At 40.6% G+C, this 16,432-nt stretch overlaps 1 protein-coding gene across 4 annotated transcripts in view; it reads right to left on the reverse strand.

Moving 5' to 3' along the window:
* Positions 1–16,432, reverse strand: part of usp32 (ubiquitin specific peptidase 32) — a 204,231-nt gene that overhangs the window by 183,380 nt on the left and 4,419 nt on the right. For all 4 annotated transcript variants that reach the window (XM_050055471.1, XM_050055481.1, XM_050055453.1 and 1 more), the window contains exon 2: positions 4,656–4,783. In XM_050055471.1, coding sequence (XP_049911428.1) covers positions 4,656–4,783 — 128 coding nt within the window. The remainder of the gene's footprint in view (positions 1–4,655; positions 4,784–16,432) is intronic.

The following is a 16,432-nucleotide window of genomic DNA, read 5'->3' on the forward strand; positions in this document are numbered from 1 at the left end:
TCAGTTTATTAGAAACAACAACATACATTACGACATAACAGCAACAGAGCTCTCCGGCACCTCCGACGGTATGCACGACTCTGGCGAGCTCAACGAGAGGAGATTTGCTGCATCTCCGAAGTACAACAAAACAAAATATTCAAATGTGGCACTACAGACGGCGGTGGAAGTGAGCAAGAGGGTCGGAGTTCAGGGAGCAATGTGATGGCGGATGTAGTGTGTCCCAATAGTATGCAGACTGCATACTACACTACATACTTTTTAAGGGCAGCTGCAGTACATACTTAAAGTATACAGTAGAAGTATGCGATTTGGAATGCAGGGCCGGTTCGGTCGAGATGAACCACAATGTATGCCGGTTAGTTTTGTGTCTGACTTCATCCCGACTTGCTCTGACGTTTTACAAAAGTGGATGGCAATAAAACCGCGAGAGCGAGGCGGCCGCAGTTTTTAGAGCCAGGCGCTGCAGTTGCTCTCCACCAACTGCACCACCTGGCTCTCACCTGATCTAACAGCTGATTGGTTTAGATGTCCAACAATATGACGTTTTAGATAAACTACTAATTTTTGTTTAATTTTAGAGATTAAGATTGTATTTGTCTGATTTGAAGGTTTATTCTGTGAACAGAAAACATGTTGTGTGACTGATGGTGAAGTTTAGTTGTCAGAGACTAAATACATTCATCATAAACTATACAGAGTCTACTGTATATTAATATTGGACTTTTTTAATTATTGAAGTATTTAACATCACAGACTGAATACATTCATCATAAACTATACAGAGTCTACTGTATATTAACACTGGACTGTTTTAATTATTGAAGTATTTAGCAACACAGAGACTTGTGGTCAGTGGGATGTGAGGATTCTTAAAATAACATCTGTACAGATGTGAAGCCTTGACTGTATCTGACCGAGCCTTAATGAAAGCTGTTGTCTTGTATTTTTTTTCCTCTGAAAGTATGAACCTTATAGTCAAGCACTGTTTATTTAGCCTGTGTAGCTGAGGGGACGGGTCAAACTGATATGATGCTGATTTACAGGAGAATTCATGTCAAATGGAGGATAAACCATGCACATAAACTACAGATCACCTGTAAAGCATTTTAATAAATTAATCTATCATAATTAAAACAACTGGAGACTGAGAACAAACTGATATATGGATCTGATCACTTTTTTAATGAATTGACATCATTCCAGACAGGATGTAAGTGTGTTTGTGACTTCCTGTACGGACTGAAGGCTGCTGGAAACTGTCCGACTTCACCACTTCTTTTTGTCACCATCCCCCGCTGTGGCCGCCTGCTCTCGTCTACTTTCCAGGTGAGGCACAGTTCATCTTGAACGAGCCTACTGAAAAGGTATAACTACTTATACTCAACTCGTGCACCACCTAGTGGTGTGGTGGGCTATGGGCAGCTCCCTGCACTTTTCTGCTGTTCATTGCTGTACTCATTTACTGTTCAGTGTTTTACTTATTACAGTACTTTAAACCTCATAGAGCACTTTCATATTTTTCCATTAATTTGTTTACTTGTCAAAGTTTTTTATTCAAAGTGCTGCTGGCAGCTCCCTGTACTGTTTCATTGGAAAAATTCTCAGAACAAATATATGCTTAATTGCATTTGAATGTAGTGCTTTGTCAGTGTTTTTTTTTTGTTTTGTTTTGTTTTTTAATTCTGTGTCAACCATGATTTTTACAGCTGACATATATCGGTTGTAAATATCGGCTATCGGCATCTCTGTTTCATAATAATCGGTATCGGTACGGCTCTGAAAAAAACATATCGGTCGATCCCTATCATCCACAACACCCATCAATAGCATCATCATGCCTTCAGGTGGAGTTGTTTGTGCTTAACATCTATCAATCTTTGGTTTTAGGTGGATTACAATAATAAACTACACTAGTTTGGAGGACTATATTCCATTTACAGTAATGTAAGGAGAGGTTGTTAACTCAAGTAACGTCACCCTTGTCAGTGGCGATTCCCTAGCCTCCTTTCTCTCTGCCCCGTGTCTGTGTGCACTGGTGAGACACACAGCAGATTAGAGAAGAAGGAGGGAGAGAGACGCAGCCGATCTATAGGAAACCACAATAAAGGCTCTCACACTGAGCACAAATGAAACGAGTGCACATAAACTTGGTAAATAACATCAATAAACTAATTAATTTCTTCAAAGGGGGGGTGGGGGATCCCGTTGGTAGAGGAAACACCTGTTCCGCAGCAAATAAGTCAACACCTGAATGCAGCACGACATGAATGCATGGGGAAATAGGAGTGAGTGAATCTTCATCATATAGAAATGACACAGCACATTTAAATCGAGATCATGATTTTAATCGTGTAGCCCTACTATCCATTGAACAGTGTTCAGATGCATGCACTTGCCCAGCTGCACTACTGGTCCTTGAGTGAGACTGTTTATGCAAGTGTTTTAAATAGTAGGGATCGACCGATATGGGTTTTTTAGGACCGATACCGATACCGATTATTAGTAGTCAAGGAAACCGATAACCGATATTTAGAACCAATATTCATTTGCAGTAAAAAATTAAAATTTTGGTGTCAAAATTTAGAATAACACACCTGGGATTAGACTGAATACAACAGTATACTGTTTGTTTGTTTTTGTACACTGAAAATCTGTGATAAAAAGACCTTAAACTTTCGTAGAATAACACAAACTCTGGCGCAAATCTTGGTTGAAATGGTTGGTTGTTTTATTATATAAAAAAGAAAAAGTGCAGAGATCTCTTAAAGTTCACTGAAAATGAAATGGCTCCCTGATTTTTTTATAAGATCAAAGTAAAAACTGAACTGCACAGTACTGAAATTTGAGTCTCGGCAATAAGTTAAATTATCTAAAAACAAAACGTTCAGGGATCTTCTAGCAGCATTTATAAAAGTTCACTGAAATAAATAACAGTTAATTAATGATGTCTTATGTTCTCTCTCAGGTACATCTGATCCAGCCTGATTAAGTGCAAACCAATAAAGAGGGTGGCAGGAACAGGAACCTTGGCTCACTTCATTTATTGATAGCTTTAGTAGTTATTACATTTCAGATTATTTATTTATTTATTTTTTACATCAAATAGCATAATTAGTTTATAAATAAAGATTAAACTTTCAGTGGTTACAGACTTATTTTTATTAAAGTAATCTGTAATTACATGTATTTAATATACCAGTCACATTTCATTTTTTCAGCAAAATAAGTACTTTTACTTTAATGCCAAGTAAATTTAATTGATATTCTTCTATACTTTTGCATGTCTAAATGAACTAATGAAGCCTACAAAACTTCACATCAGTTGCTGAAGCTAGCGTGCATGTACAGACACACACGCGCACACCACACACACACACACACACACACACACACACACAGTCCATGTCAACATAGCTGCACAAAGACAACAGTTTCTTCTCAGCGCGACACACACACACACACACACACACACACACATATACACACACACACAAGCAAGTGCCATACCGACCATACACAGCTGAAATGCACTGAAGTAAACTTCTACATGTCCGTTAGCTTTAGCAGCCGATGTGAAGTAGTTTTAGACAACATTATTGTTTCTAATGGCTGCCTGTTGCGACTCGCGAGCAACCGCGCGAGGGGGGGAACAGATACTGAGATACAGTATGAAGATGGCGTGTTTATCAAGCATCAACAGTGGTGTCTTTAAAACTTAAGCATAGAGGGTTTCTTATTGCAACTTCAACATTTTCTGTTGCCTTGCCTTCAAACATCACACTGCTGCTTCACGGAGCAGTTCTCTCTCCCCTCCTCTCTCTCTGTATTTGACGTATTTGATCGGCTATCGGTGGAAAAAACGGCTGATGCCGATTATCATAAAAATGCTGAATATCGGCCGATATTATCGGCAGTGCTGATTATTGGTCGATCCCTAATAAATAGTAAGATTTTAATGAAAATGCATGGGTTTGGGAAGTACTGAGCATACCACTGGATATATGAGACTTGGATTATACTGCACAAGTTATGTGAGTTTGCAAATAGATGTTTTGATATAGTTTTGCTGTTGTTAAATGCCCTTTCGCCCCTTACTTCAGTTCATCAGGAATTTATCCGTTTTTTGCATCCTCCCTTTATTGTGGAGGCGTATGAGAAAAACAAAGTAACACAGGCTGAGTAACTGATGCAAAGATGGTCATCTTATGGGTTAAGTATTCCTTAAAAACAGAAGGAATAGGCATGGGAAAAAAAGCTGCATAGCATTTGAATGTTGATTTAAAAGTCAAATGTCAACATGGGGTGCCGGTGGCTTAGTGGTAGAGCAGGCGCCCCATGTACAAGGTTGTTGCCGCAGCGGCCCGGGCTCGACTCCGGCCTGTGGCCCTTTGCTGCATGTCACTCCCTCTCTCTCTCTCTCTCTCTCTCTCTCTCTCCCCCCTTCACGATTGTCTGTCCTATACATTAAAGGCTAAAAAAGCCCAAAAAATATCTTTAAAAAAAAAGTCAAATGTCAACATTATGGATGAAGCTTTAAAGCTTTGATTTGATTTTCATGGCTATCTGGACAGCACTCAGCACTTCACTGTAGCTATCATCTCAGAGTAACCATCATGCTTAATGGTACATGGTGTGACATCACTGTGGCTTACCTCTGCAACTTTATGGGGAACTCCATCTCCCAGCACTTCTCTGTAAAAGCATTGCTGGGTCATGTAATAGGTGAGGCCGCTGGTTCTCTTGAAGGCATCTTTCAGCCGCTTCAATTCCACATCAGTGACTGGAGAGAGAAAGACAGGAACACAAATGTGATTATTTAATGTGGTATGCTTTGTTTCTTCAATTCAAAAAAAAATTGTAAACTACAGGAAATATGAGGGGTTGGGGTAAAATCGATAAAGCATAGTATCATAAATTTTTGTGTGGCGATATTGTATCGCTGCATGGATGACAAGTATTGATTTTTTAATTATATAAATGATTAATATTACAAATACAAATATAACTTTTGGTAGACAACTAGATTAGTACAATCACTTTTTCAGTTCACTAGATACATTTTGCAGCAATAAAAATAACTGAAGTGAGAAAAACAGTTTATCTATAATACAGATAATACAGAGGTTGACAAAGTTTTCCTTTGGGGACATAATTTGCAGGTGAAAAAAGGGTAATAAATCTCAATATATCACAATATATGATATTGCAATTCTCCGCATATCGCAAGACGTTTAAAAATCGCAACAATGTTGTGATGTAACTTATGTTCATGATAATAATGTTTCGTGGGGCCTCTGATGATTCCCACTCCTAGAAGGTACAACAAAAAAACAATAACAGTGTATGTAATAATCCATCCTAATGTAACTTTAACTTTAATGGTAAATGGACCTGCATTTGTATAGCGCCTTTCTAGTCATCCGACCACTCAAAGTGCTTTTTACACTACGAGTAACATTCGCGAGACCGTGAGACATGGGCACCCCGTTCATGTGTGCTCACGTGCTTTTGCTGGTCTCGTGCGCAAGCGCGCACACGTGAGCTCAGTGCACAGAGAGGCAGTTAGAGCTGCAGGCTACAATGAGGCTAAAATAAGAGTTCAAATGACATTTTTCCAAACAACTTTTTATGTCGGGGCTTCAAGACACTTGGATCACTACGGACAAGCAGTATGGAGATATTTTGTGGTTTCAATTATGTGTTTTTGGATGTTTGAATCTGGGGCACAATAAGCCTCCATTAGGTGGAGTTGTGTTGCTACCCCCCTCCCCTTGGATCTCCGCAAGTGATGAGAGGACTTTAAAACTTCACCTGAGCCTCCATCGGCATATGGGTGAGTAGATAATGGCTGAATTTTCATTTTTGGGTGCACTATCCCTTTAAGGATACTTCAACATGCAGACTGGAGGAGCAGAAGATTGAACCACTGATCTTTCGATAGGTGGACGACTTGCTCTACCTCTTATTCACAGCCGCCCTCAACTTTAGCCAGGTTTCACTATTTTCTACCAACTGATCTAGGTTATCGTAATTGACCAGGACATTATGTGTGCTGTTAGATAGGGCTGAGCAATAAATTGATTTTATCGATTAATTCGAATTTGTAGTTTAGGTCGATTTGTTTTAATGAACATTGAGTTTCTCTTTAACATCCGCCACCGACACGCCCCGCTGGGCTCCCGTAGTTCAGAGTGAGCTACAACCCTGCAATCAGGTAGTGCTGTGGGTGGGATATTGAGTCAGGCTACAAAGTGGTGCCTGCAGACAGAGAGAGAGGCAGTTGCATCAGAGCCAAAGTAGTGCATTTTTTAAATAGTGTATTTTATCAGCTTATGGATGAAAAACAAAGTCATGATTGCAATAATTAAAAAAAGCAGAATATCACAACTGCTAGTCTCCCAGGCCTTTAATTAGCAATCCTTAGTTTCATTTGATGAATGTAAACTACCATCTCAGCTGGCTCTCACTTCTTTCACTAAGTCAATTTAGTAGGGGTGGGGGGAAAAAAACGATTTTTTATATTAATCGCAATTTTTTTCTTGGACGATTCTAAAAATCAATTCTCTCCCCAGAATCAATATTTTTCTATTTATTTTAGGCCTTTTTTTTCACCGATAACCAATAAAATACGTTTATTTTAAAACGCGCTCCTCTGGCTCTGATACACCCATCTCTATAAAGCTCCTAAGTTGCATGTTTCCATTTCCAGTACATGGGACCTTAAAAATTGATTTCTCATAATGTGTTTCAATGGCTAGATGAAAATTATTTTCTGGTCCCGTTTGAATTGTGCCATGAATTTCACATATGTTGTTTGTGAATTTTTAATATATTTTTTTGTGCAAAGAAGGCTACAATTTAGCGGGAAGAAGTTTGATACTGTTAGGTTTTGTGTGAGAGCGCTTTGTGGACTACAGCTCTTCGCTGCTCTCGATGCGTATGATATACATCACCACTCGCACTCGGAACATGGCTGTGTCTCTGGTACACTTCACCGCCTTCTTCCAAGGAGAGGACAAAAGCCTTAAGCGTGGCGAAAACCACTACAAGTCTGGACATGTGGAAAGTTTCAGCACACCGGCATCTTGATGTGATGGCTCCGTAGATTGTGGCAGAAGACGCAGCAGCAGCATTGTGAGTTGAGAAGTGGAGGGAAAGTGTGATGACGTGACGTTGAGTTGAGAAGTGGAGGGAAAGTGTGATGACGTGACGTCACATAGGCAACATGTAGTCTTTCTCATTACGTTGTTTCCACAGCCTTTAACTGAAGAATCATACAATAAACTGTCAAACTCTTAACATGAAAAAATATTATTTAGACCCACACAAAACATTTGTGTAATCCAAGGCATTTAATGACTGGGACCAGAAAATAATAATTTTCTCTCCATTGACTCACCCATTTTCCGAGCCTAGAGGTCTGATGAGGGTCTACGAGAAGGGGCCTGATTTACGAGCTCTATGCCTTAAGTCCCCACTCTTGGCTGTGTAACAATGTCCCGCCTACAGCCCCCACTGATTGGTTACACTGATTGATTACACGGAACAAGTGATAGCCAATCAACACTGAAGTTTCTACATGCAGCGCCACAGACTTGGGGGAGAAGCAGACTGCTCCGTGAGCCACGGCAAAAAAAAGATTTAGGCGAATCGTCATCAAGTGACTGAAGTACTTAATAAAAAGGAGACAAAAGTTAACTCAAAATATAGCTGGGATGAGTGCCACAAATGTGGAAAAACAATTAGCGCATGGTCCGCTAGCATAATGCTAACATATAATGGAAATCTTCATAGACGCGCTAATAGAGATTAGCATCGGCGCCGCAATGGCATTACAATGACAAACAATAAAGTGCAAGTGACCAACTCTACATAACATAAGCAAATAACGTCAGAGCAATACTTTTTTACTTGCAGACATATGTTTCCTGCGCACTAAACCAAGACGGTCCACTGCGAGTCAGTTTCCTGTATCAGTATCACGTGGAGTTCGCGACCACCACGCCCCTTTAGGAGACTAACAGCAGGTTTTGAGTCCATTGACTTCTGTGGGAGAAATGAACGTGATTACACATTATGGCCAATTCTTTCGCCCCATAGTCACGGAATCAGATATTGGACCCATTTTTCACAAGCCACATATCTTCAGAACATTCCGACACCAAAATGGCAAATTTCAGACGGACCAATCAGGAGAAAATTTACTTTGTTCAAGACCTGTTTCTGTCTCAACACACTCTCGCGAGATCTGGCAACAGATATCTCCTCTCTGGTGCTGAAATCAGTGCAGTTTCACCAAAGATACTGGATTAAAAAAATATTTTTTTCCAGCGGATGTCTTAGTTACAACATGATTAAGCTAACTGGAGTAGTTTCATGTCCTATCCGACAACAGGAGGCTTTTAACAGATGACATCCTGATGTTAGCTTTGCTGCTGCTGTTAGCTGTCCCTGTCAGCTGCAGCCACTGATGCTTTCTAGACATCGTGATTTCCCAAAACTGAATAAATACCACACATAGCAACACAAAACTGCTTTGCTAGCTCAATCATGTTGTAACTAAGATGTCCGCTGGAAAAAATATTTTTTTCACGGACCGTTTATTGAGTTACTGAGTTATTACAGACACTGCTAACAGCTAACGGTTAGCCCAGCTAATCTACGATAACCAAACGAGGTTGGGGATACTCGTCTTGATGGGCGGTTCTCCATCGTCTTTGATTGGGCTACGGGGGACAACGCCTACTTAGGAGACCGGAAATGTATACCATTTCATACAATGGGGGTATATTGTAGGTGGGCCATCTTGTAGTAATCTAGTATCTTTGCTTTAATCTTGTTGTTGTGCACTACTTCAAGTCTGCATGTTCTTGTTCTAACACTACTCAAAACTGAAAAGGTATAACGACTTAAACTCAACTCGTGCGCCACCTAGTGGTGTGGTGGAGCCGCTACATCAAGAGAGGCGAGACAGTAATTTTTAATATATAACGTTACCAACCAAGCCCCAAGCCATAACCAAGCAATACGTGTAAAATCGCAATTATTCAGAATCGCAATATAAATCGAATCGGGACCCAAGAATCGTGACAGAATCGAATCGGGACAAAACCTAATCGTCCCAGCCCTACAATTTAGACAGCAACATATCAAGGTACTGTACTGAAAAACCAAAGATAAGTAAAGAAAATGTCTAGTTTGTAAATAAGGGGGAAGAAGAGATCTATCATACCACAGAGCCAACTTGATGACAAAATATTTCTACCACAGTTAGATAGATAATAGCAAAATTGTTACAATTAGATGGACAAACGGGGAAGGAAAATAAGCAGTCCACATTATAGAGAACACTGTGTATTGTTGATGCTGTGATGCAATGGGTGTATTCTCCGACACTGGGCTGCATTAACTCAACAGTTACCATTCATTGCAGAGCAAACAATGAGTGGGATTTCTGCAACTGCCCCAGAACACTTTCCATTCATGTACTCCCTCCACACACACACACACACACCGCGCACACGCACACGCACGCACGCACGCGCGCACACACGCACGCACGCACGCGCACACACACACACACGCACGCGCGCGCACGCACACACACACACACACACACACACCACCATCATCATCATCATCATCATCATCATCGGCGATCACACTCTCACACTCATTAAAAGCAAATTTTCAGTGTTAGATCACCTTTGAATGATCATGGCAGCAGAGCAGCAGCCAGCAAAGCCTTCTGCTGTGACTCAATGTTTGCCCTCCTATGAAATAAGCTGGGTCTGGCTGGCCTGCAGCTACTAACAACACTGGAAACACTGCTACAGTGAAGTTGTTGCAAAACCGCTTTCCATGGACGATCAATGAGGTTCAGGTGTTCCTCTGCATCGCCCATGATGAGGAAATTACAGCAACAGCGGTAACAACCCTGCCTACATTTAAAGCCCAGTTTCCACCAAGCAGTACACTTCAGTTCAGTTCAGTACGCATTTTTTCCATTTCCACTGTGAAAAGTTGTGGATGGTACCAGTAGAACCTTCCTTACTGTCCACATTTTTGGTCATCCCTCTGTTGAGGTGCCTAGCACACTGATCCAGTACTAAAATGTGGAGCTAGAAACACTGCAGTCCGTTGAGTGGTCATTAGAGGACCATCAGGTTTTGAAGGTTTATTTCATTTATTTCAATTTTTAGGATCCTCATTAGCTGTGGTCGAGGCACGAGTCCACACCAAACATGACATTCTATACATGACAGTACAGGTTATGTAACCACTGTTCATACTGTAGCAAGTTTTCCATACATTAGTAAACCATAACTATTAGGGGTGGCCCCAAATAGTCGATGATTCGGTGATTCGATTCGGAGAAGTCTGATTTGATTGCCAGTCTCACCGTCGCAAAATGTGGTTATGAAACAAGACCGTACCATTCTGACTATATGGGGGTGCCCACTGCTGCTGAACATCTTGATTTGACATAGAATGTATTTGTTTTCTAGTAATTCGTGATATATAGGCTATTTTGATACAAACATCAGCCTAATTTCTGTTAATAAAAAATTTAAAATGACACGTGCGTTTAATCAGTAGGCATAATCATTAGTATGCATGAATAAATCACCCAGTTGCTCGATCCAAATAAGCTGAGGTCAGTGAGTGCGATGCAGGACCATCAGAGCAGCATCGAGGCCTACGGTGATTTAAAGTTAAAGTCCCACTGATTGTCACACACCTGAGTGTGTGAAATTTGTTCTCCGCATTTGACCCGTCCCCTGAGGGAGCGGTGCCGTGCTCGGGAATCAATTGGTGATGATTTACGGTGGTGGAGCACATAAACAAACACTTCGAAGGAGGTATGTGCTCTCAAATCAAACTTTTTTGAAGGATTATTCGTTTACCTAAAGTGTCTTGAAACGAATTTCACCACTGATTGTTTTCTTGATAGACTCTGATTATTTATTTGGCTACTTTTTGTCCGAAGTGGCCAAACAATTGAGAGCGGTGACGCACGGTCCGTGTGGATGAACTTGTATGAACCTAAGTTGATTAATGAAGTAACTTGAAGTCGGAAAGAAGGAAAACTGTTTCTAAACCTTTTGATGATGTTTTTGGATGTTTATTTGCGAATGAAATGGCAAGTTCTGACAAGTCAGAAACGACTCCAGTTAAAGACATGGATGAGGCTGCAGCGCGTCTGCGTTCATCTAGAGCATCATACCTTGATGAAGTGAAAGGAATAAAGATAAAGATAAAATAATAACCCTTTTACATTTATTAATATTATCTTATTATGCCAACTGAATAATTAAATTTGTTTATTTGGGTGTTTTAGCTCTTTTCTCTGGAGCGGAAACTGACGCAAATGAGCTCATTAATCAATGAGGGGGAAAACAACATGATTCGACGATTAGTCGGCTAAAGGAAAAATCCGTCAAATCAGATTCAACTATGAAAATTCTTAGTCGGGGACACCCCTAATAACGTTAATAGGAAACAATGTTTTGTTGCCTCTAGCAGCAGTTGCAGTCTGAGAAAAACGATTCAATTCACTGTGCAGACTGCCAGCAGCTACCAGCAACCTTTAAGGTGGAACTTTTACTTGTAATGTTACTCAATGCATAAGTTGACAATGTGAATCCATCAACACCCCTTATATCTTAATAACAACTTGATCATTCCATTAGTTTTTAATTGTCTTTCTTGGATGACATACACTTTTAGTAATGAGTGCATCTTCAAGCGTTTGAAAATATATATTAATTTTGGCCGGATTACGTGAACCGCATACATTCTAATCCTCAATTGGAGAAAAAAAACGTCACTGAGCGTCATTCTGGTTCTGACTCGAGTCAGGTGGGAGCTAGCTAGCGAGTTGCTCGTTCCTGAATACTGCTGGTTTGTTGTGGAAACACAGTGGCCATCCTCCTGACTCCCCCCAGGTTCCCCAAGTGACTAAGCCACCTCATTTTTTAACACAAAACCCCTTCAGCATTGTTAACTATGTTAGCACCACTAACTGTGCTGACACTGCTAATGGTGCGCAACTTTGCGAATCCTTGGATAGCAAAGGAATGGCCTGTCTTACTCTGCCTCTGATTGGCTCACCATGACATTCTTACCCTATCCCTAGCCAATCCTAAACAATCTAACCAACAAAGGCAACAAGTACTAGTCAATCATGGGGAGAGAAGAGCAGGTTATTCCTTCACTATCCTAGCATTTGCAAATTTGCTAACAGTGCTAACAGAGCTACGAGAGATGCTGAAGAGGGTTTGCAGTCTAAAATGTACCTGCTAACTACTTAGGACAACCTAGGGTTAGACCAGAGGGTGAGTACAATGTTTCTACAGCAACACTGTTTGGTCAGGATGGCATAATACCAGCGACAATCGCCGAATGTGCGGCTCCGCTTGCTGGCTCCTACCAGACCCAGTAAGTGCACAGTGCAGTAAATTAAAGAGTAGCAAAAGTAACTGAGAGACTGAAATGCGTAATGGGTCAAAACCATTATTTGCAGTTAAACACTTTAGTCTATATGGTCAACTGGCGACATCCCTATACGGAACTGAACCAAAATCCAAAACTGAAAGCTTGATCTTCAACTCCATACTAGGGTTGAGCAATTAATCACATTCAAATTGACATTGCCATTTATTAGTGCACAATTTTCAAATTGCAAAAGCCACAATTCTAAAGAAGTTTTTTTTTTTTTTGTTTGGTTTTTTTTTAATGCTACACAATCTAACCAACCAGAGGGTCGAAAACATCTTCACATGCACACACAGCGCCCTAAGAACTGCAGAGCTTTGTTGTTCTTTAATCAGATTTAAGTTAAATCATGATGACTTTATTGCATGTTTACAAGGCTTGAAGTTACAAGTTATGCCCTAATATTATACTGTGAATGAAGGTTTTACAGTTCAGTAGTTAAATAAATATATGTTATTCACATCAATTCATGCATCAATTCATCTCATGGGCCTGGCCCACATGAAAAAGCAGTTTATATGCTGTGTAGTGTTGTCACGATACCAAAATCTTTGTTTCGGTACTGATACCAATATGAATTTCAATACTCTTCGGTACTTTTCCGAAGGAAAAGTCCTTTTGGATACAACCCTTTAGAACAATAAACAGTAAGGGTGTAACGGTACCAAAAAAAATCATGGTTCGGTAAGTACCTCGGTACGGACGTCATGGTTTGGTTGCTCAAATGTTTCACCAAGTTGGTGTTGTCTCGTGATGTCTCCCTTTGCGAGGCAGACTTTCTCTTGCCTTTTTTCACGTGTGCCAGCTGCGAATGTTGATACAGGTGTTGTCATACACACCACTTGCGCAATCTGTGCTCCAGTAGGAACAAGGAAGGCATTTGTGTGCATAAATGAATTAAATAAATTAATGAATTGAATCAATTTAAAAAGTACCGGTATTTTCCAAATGCAGTATAGTACCGTTTGGAATACTCTAGTACCGCCGTACTATTTTAGTACCGGTATACTGTGCAACACTAATCCTGTGTGTATCCAATGTTGTGTTAGTCATGCTATAGAATGATTCATTGTTTGTGTAAAGTGAATAATACCAGAGATAAGGAAAAAAATCCATACTGCATTTATTGCAATATTGGTCTAAAAAATTGCAATTACATTGTTTTCCAGTATTGTTCAGCCCTACTCTCTACTCTCAATACCCTTGCAAGCAACACAGCTGATTGAATATTTGGAAATTAGATAACATTTTTCTTTAAATCAAGTACGCTGTTTTGTGTCTTTGACTTCTTTTCAAACTAATTTTATCACACATGCTCATTTTGCATACCAGTAATTAGCCAGGGCAGTTTCTTCCCCATACAAGTAAATGTTCAGTCACCCTGTCATTAACATTTGCTCCCACATGCAGGAGGTATTGTAACAGCATATGACATCTCTCCACTTTGTGCACGTATAGGTCCTGTTTGTGTATGTGTGTGTCTTTCGGACCTGTGTGTTAATGACAAAAAAGAGTGAAAAAAATTGAATTTCCCCTCAGGGGGATTAATAAAGTATATAAAATTAAAAATTTAAAATTAAATTAAAATTAAAGAAAGCATTTTGTTAAAATTAATTATCTACGGGGCGTCGGTGGCTTAGTGGTTGAGCAGGTGCCCCATATACAAGGCTGTTGCCGCAGCGGCCCGGGTTCGACTCCAGCCTGTGGCCTTTTGCTGCATGTCACTCCCTCTCTCTCTCCCCCTTTCACACTTACCTGTCCTATCGATTAAAGGCAAAATGGCCCAAAAAAATATCTTTAAATAAATAAATAATAATAATTATCTACAAATGTGATTCAAATATGTGTCTAAAGCTCTTCTCCTGTCAGCGAATGCACTAAGTATCTTCCAGTGGCACAAAATTAAACACACACTTCAGCACTGCTGCTGGAGAAAATACTAAGGGAAACACTGATGTTTGCTTCAAACTCAAGGCCTCTTAGCCTTAGTCGTTCGTTTGCTTTCCTCACATTTGTTTCTCTGTTTGTGCCCTGAGCTGAACTGTTGTTCAGAGACATTTCTCTCACCAATGGGCTCCGCTGACTCTGACCGCGATTTGGCACGCTGAATTGGCTGAATAACAGCCGACAAGGGCCAACAAGAGCCATCTAGTGTCAACGCTGCAGGACACACTACAAAAATTTGGGCGAAAGCTGCTTACTGACAGCCCAACACTGACTAACGGCTGTGGGCTTGGTGTGTCAGGACTCCAATGGTCCAAGCCTGTCTCTGTGAGTCACCTTTTTGGGCTACTATGATTGTACCCTCTGCTGTTTAAACAAAGACAATAAAATTAGGGTTTGAAATTACCCTTTAAAAAAAATAAAATAAAAAATCATAGAGGATTTGGACAAATATTATTTACTAACAGACAAAACATACAATAAACAGGTAACAATTGCATGGCTGAGACGATTCCTTTTATTGACTGTTTTGTCTGGCACTGCAACACCTTCAGAAACACAGCCTCTGCTTGGTCCACAAATCAGGATTATATCCTCTGATTGGTCGACAGACTCAATCCAGGCATCATGCGACCCACAAATTTGAAGGTTTTTTTTTTTCTTTCATTATGTAAAACAAGGAAGCAAGTTCGCCAGTGTAGGCCAATGTGTGTAAGAGGAGAAAAGTCTGGGAGTGAGTGATTAGTTAACTGCAAGGACCACAACATCTAAACTCATCAGTAGGCTCACTGGAGATTAACTGCGCCTTGCTTGGAAAGTGGACAAGAGCAGGCAACTGCAGCAGGAGGCGGTGACAACAAGCTGCGGTCAAGTCAGAGGCTGAATTCAAATGTCCACCCGCACTTCAGATGTACATAGTGTAGGCCAGAAAGATATATCTTTTAAGCATCATCATCGTGATGCACACGTGCTCAATATTAACATCGTGGGGCTTGCGATGTGGCTTGCCCTAATTAAATCAAGCATGCACGTTAAACTCACTTCCGTTTAATGACTGACCAAAAAAACATGTCTTATTTAGTGGAATAAAGAACAAATGGCCTATTCAAATGCTGGAAGTTGTTATTTACGTGGCAATGCTTGAACGCAACATAGGCTCCGCTCCATTGACTGTGTGCACAGTTTGGGCCCGGCTCGGTTATAAATGTCTTGGACTTGGGAAAATGCGGCCCGAGCCGCGCTCTAGTGTGCTCACCTGTGTCTGTGTGTGTCTGTCATGCAAAATAATATAACTTTAGTTTATGAAGAGATAAGACGAAGCCCTCTCCTCTCCTCTTATATGCTTTACTCACAAGTGTGTGAATTGACCTGGTTATGAAGCGTCCGCAGCGGCAAATAATATAACGGTAGTTTCTAAAGAGCTAAGACGAAGAAAAAATTAAAATTAAAAAATCAGCAGTGGGGTGCGCTGCTGCTAGTTGCATATAGGAGAAACACTGAAAGATGGTGGTTTCACTGAACAAATGCCTATTTTCAGCACATTTTATGCTGTTGCATTCAAAGCAATATCAGCCTAATAATTCCAGAATGATTCATTCTCACCAAGTAGAGCTACTAAAGTCATCTGGTGGAAAATAATGCATCCTTAAAAAAAATTAAAAATCGCAATATATATCCCTGGGGGCAAAAAAAAAAAAATCGCAATGTCAATTTTTCCCAATATCGTGCAGCCCTAACGTAGTGTGACGTATTTACCATCATCACGTAGAGTCTACAAGGGCAGAGAATGCAAGCTGCTGATAGACAGCCCTTGAAACCATTTTACTCGTTACCATGCAAGGTCCGACATTAACGGTTGCCCGAATGCCCGGGGCAAGTAAAAATAGCCGGTGGGCCAGCAGACCCTGCGCAGACATGCCCGATCGGGCAAGCAGCACCGACTCGGACACACACACATACCGGACAGCCTCTCAGTCCTTACCCGCTA

The sequence above is a fragment of the Epinephelus moara genome, chromosome 2, assembly GCF_006386435.1.
Source record: "Epinephelus moara isolate mb chromosome 2, YSFRI_EMoa_1.0, whole genome shotgun sequence".
Lineage (NCBI taxonomy): Eukaryota > Metazoa > Chordata > Actinopteri > Perciformes > Serranidae > Epinephelus > Epinephelus moara.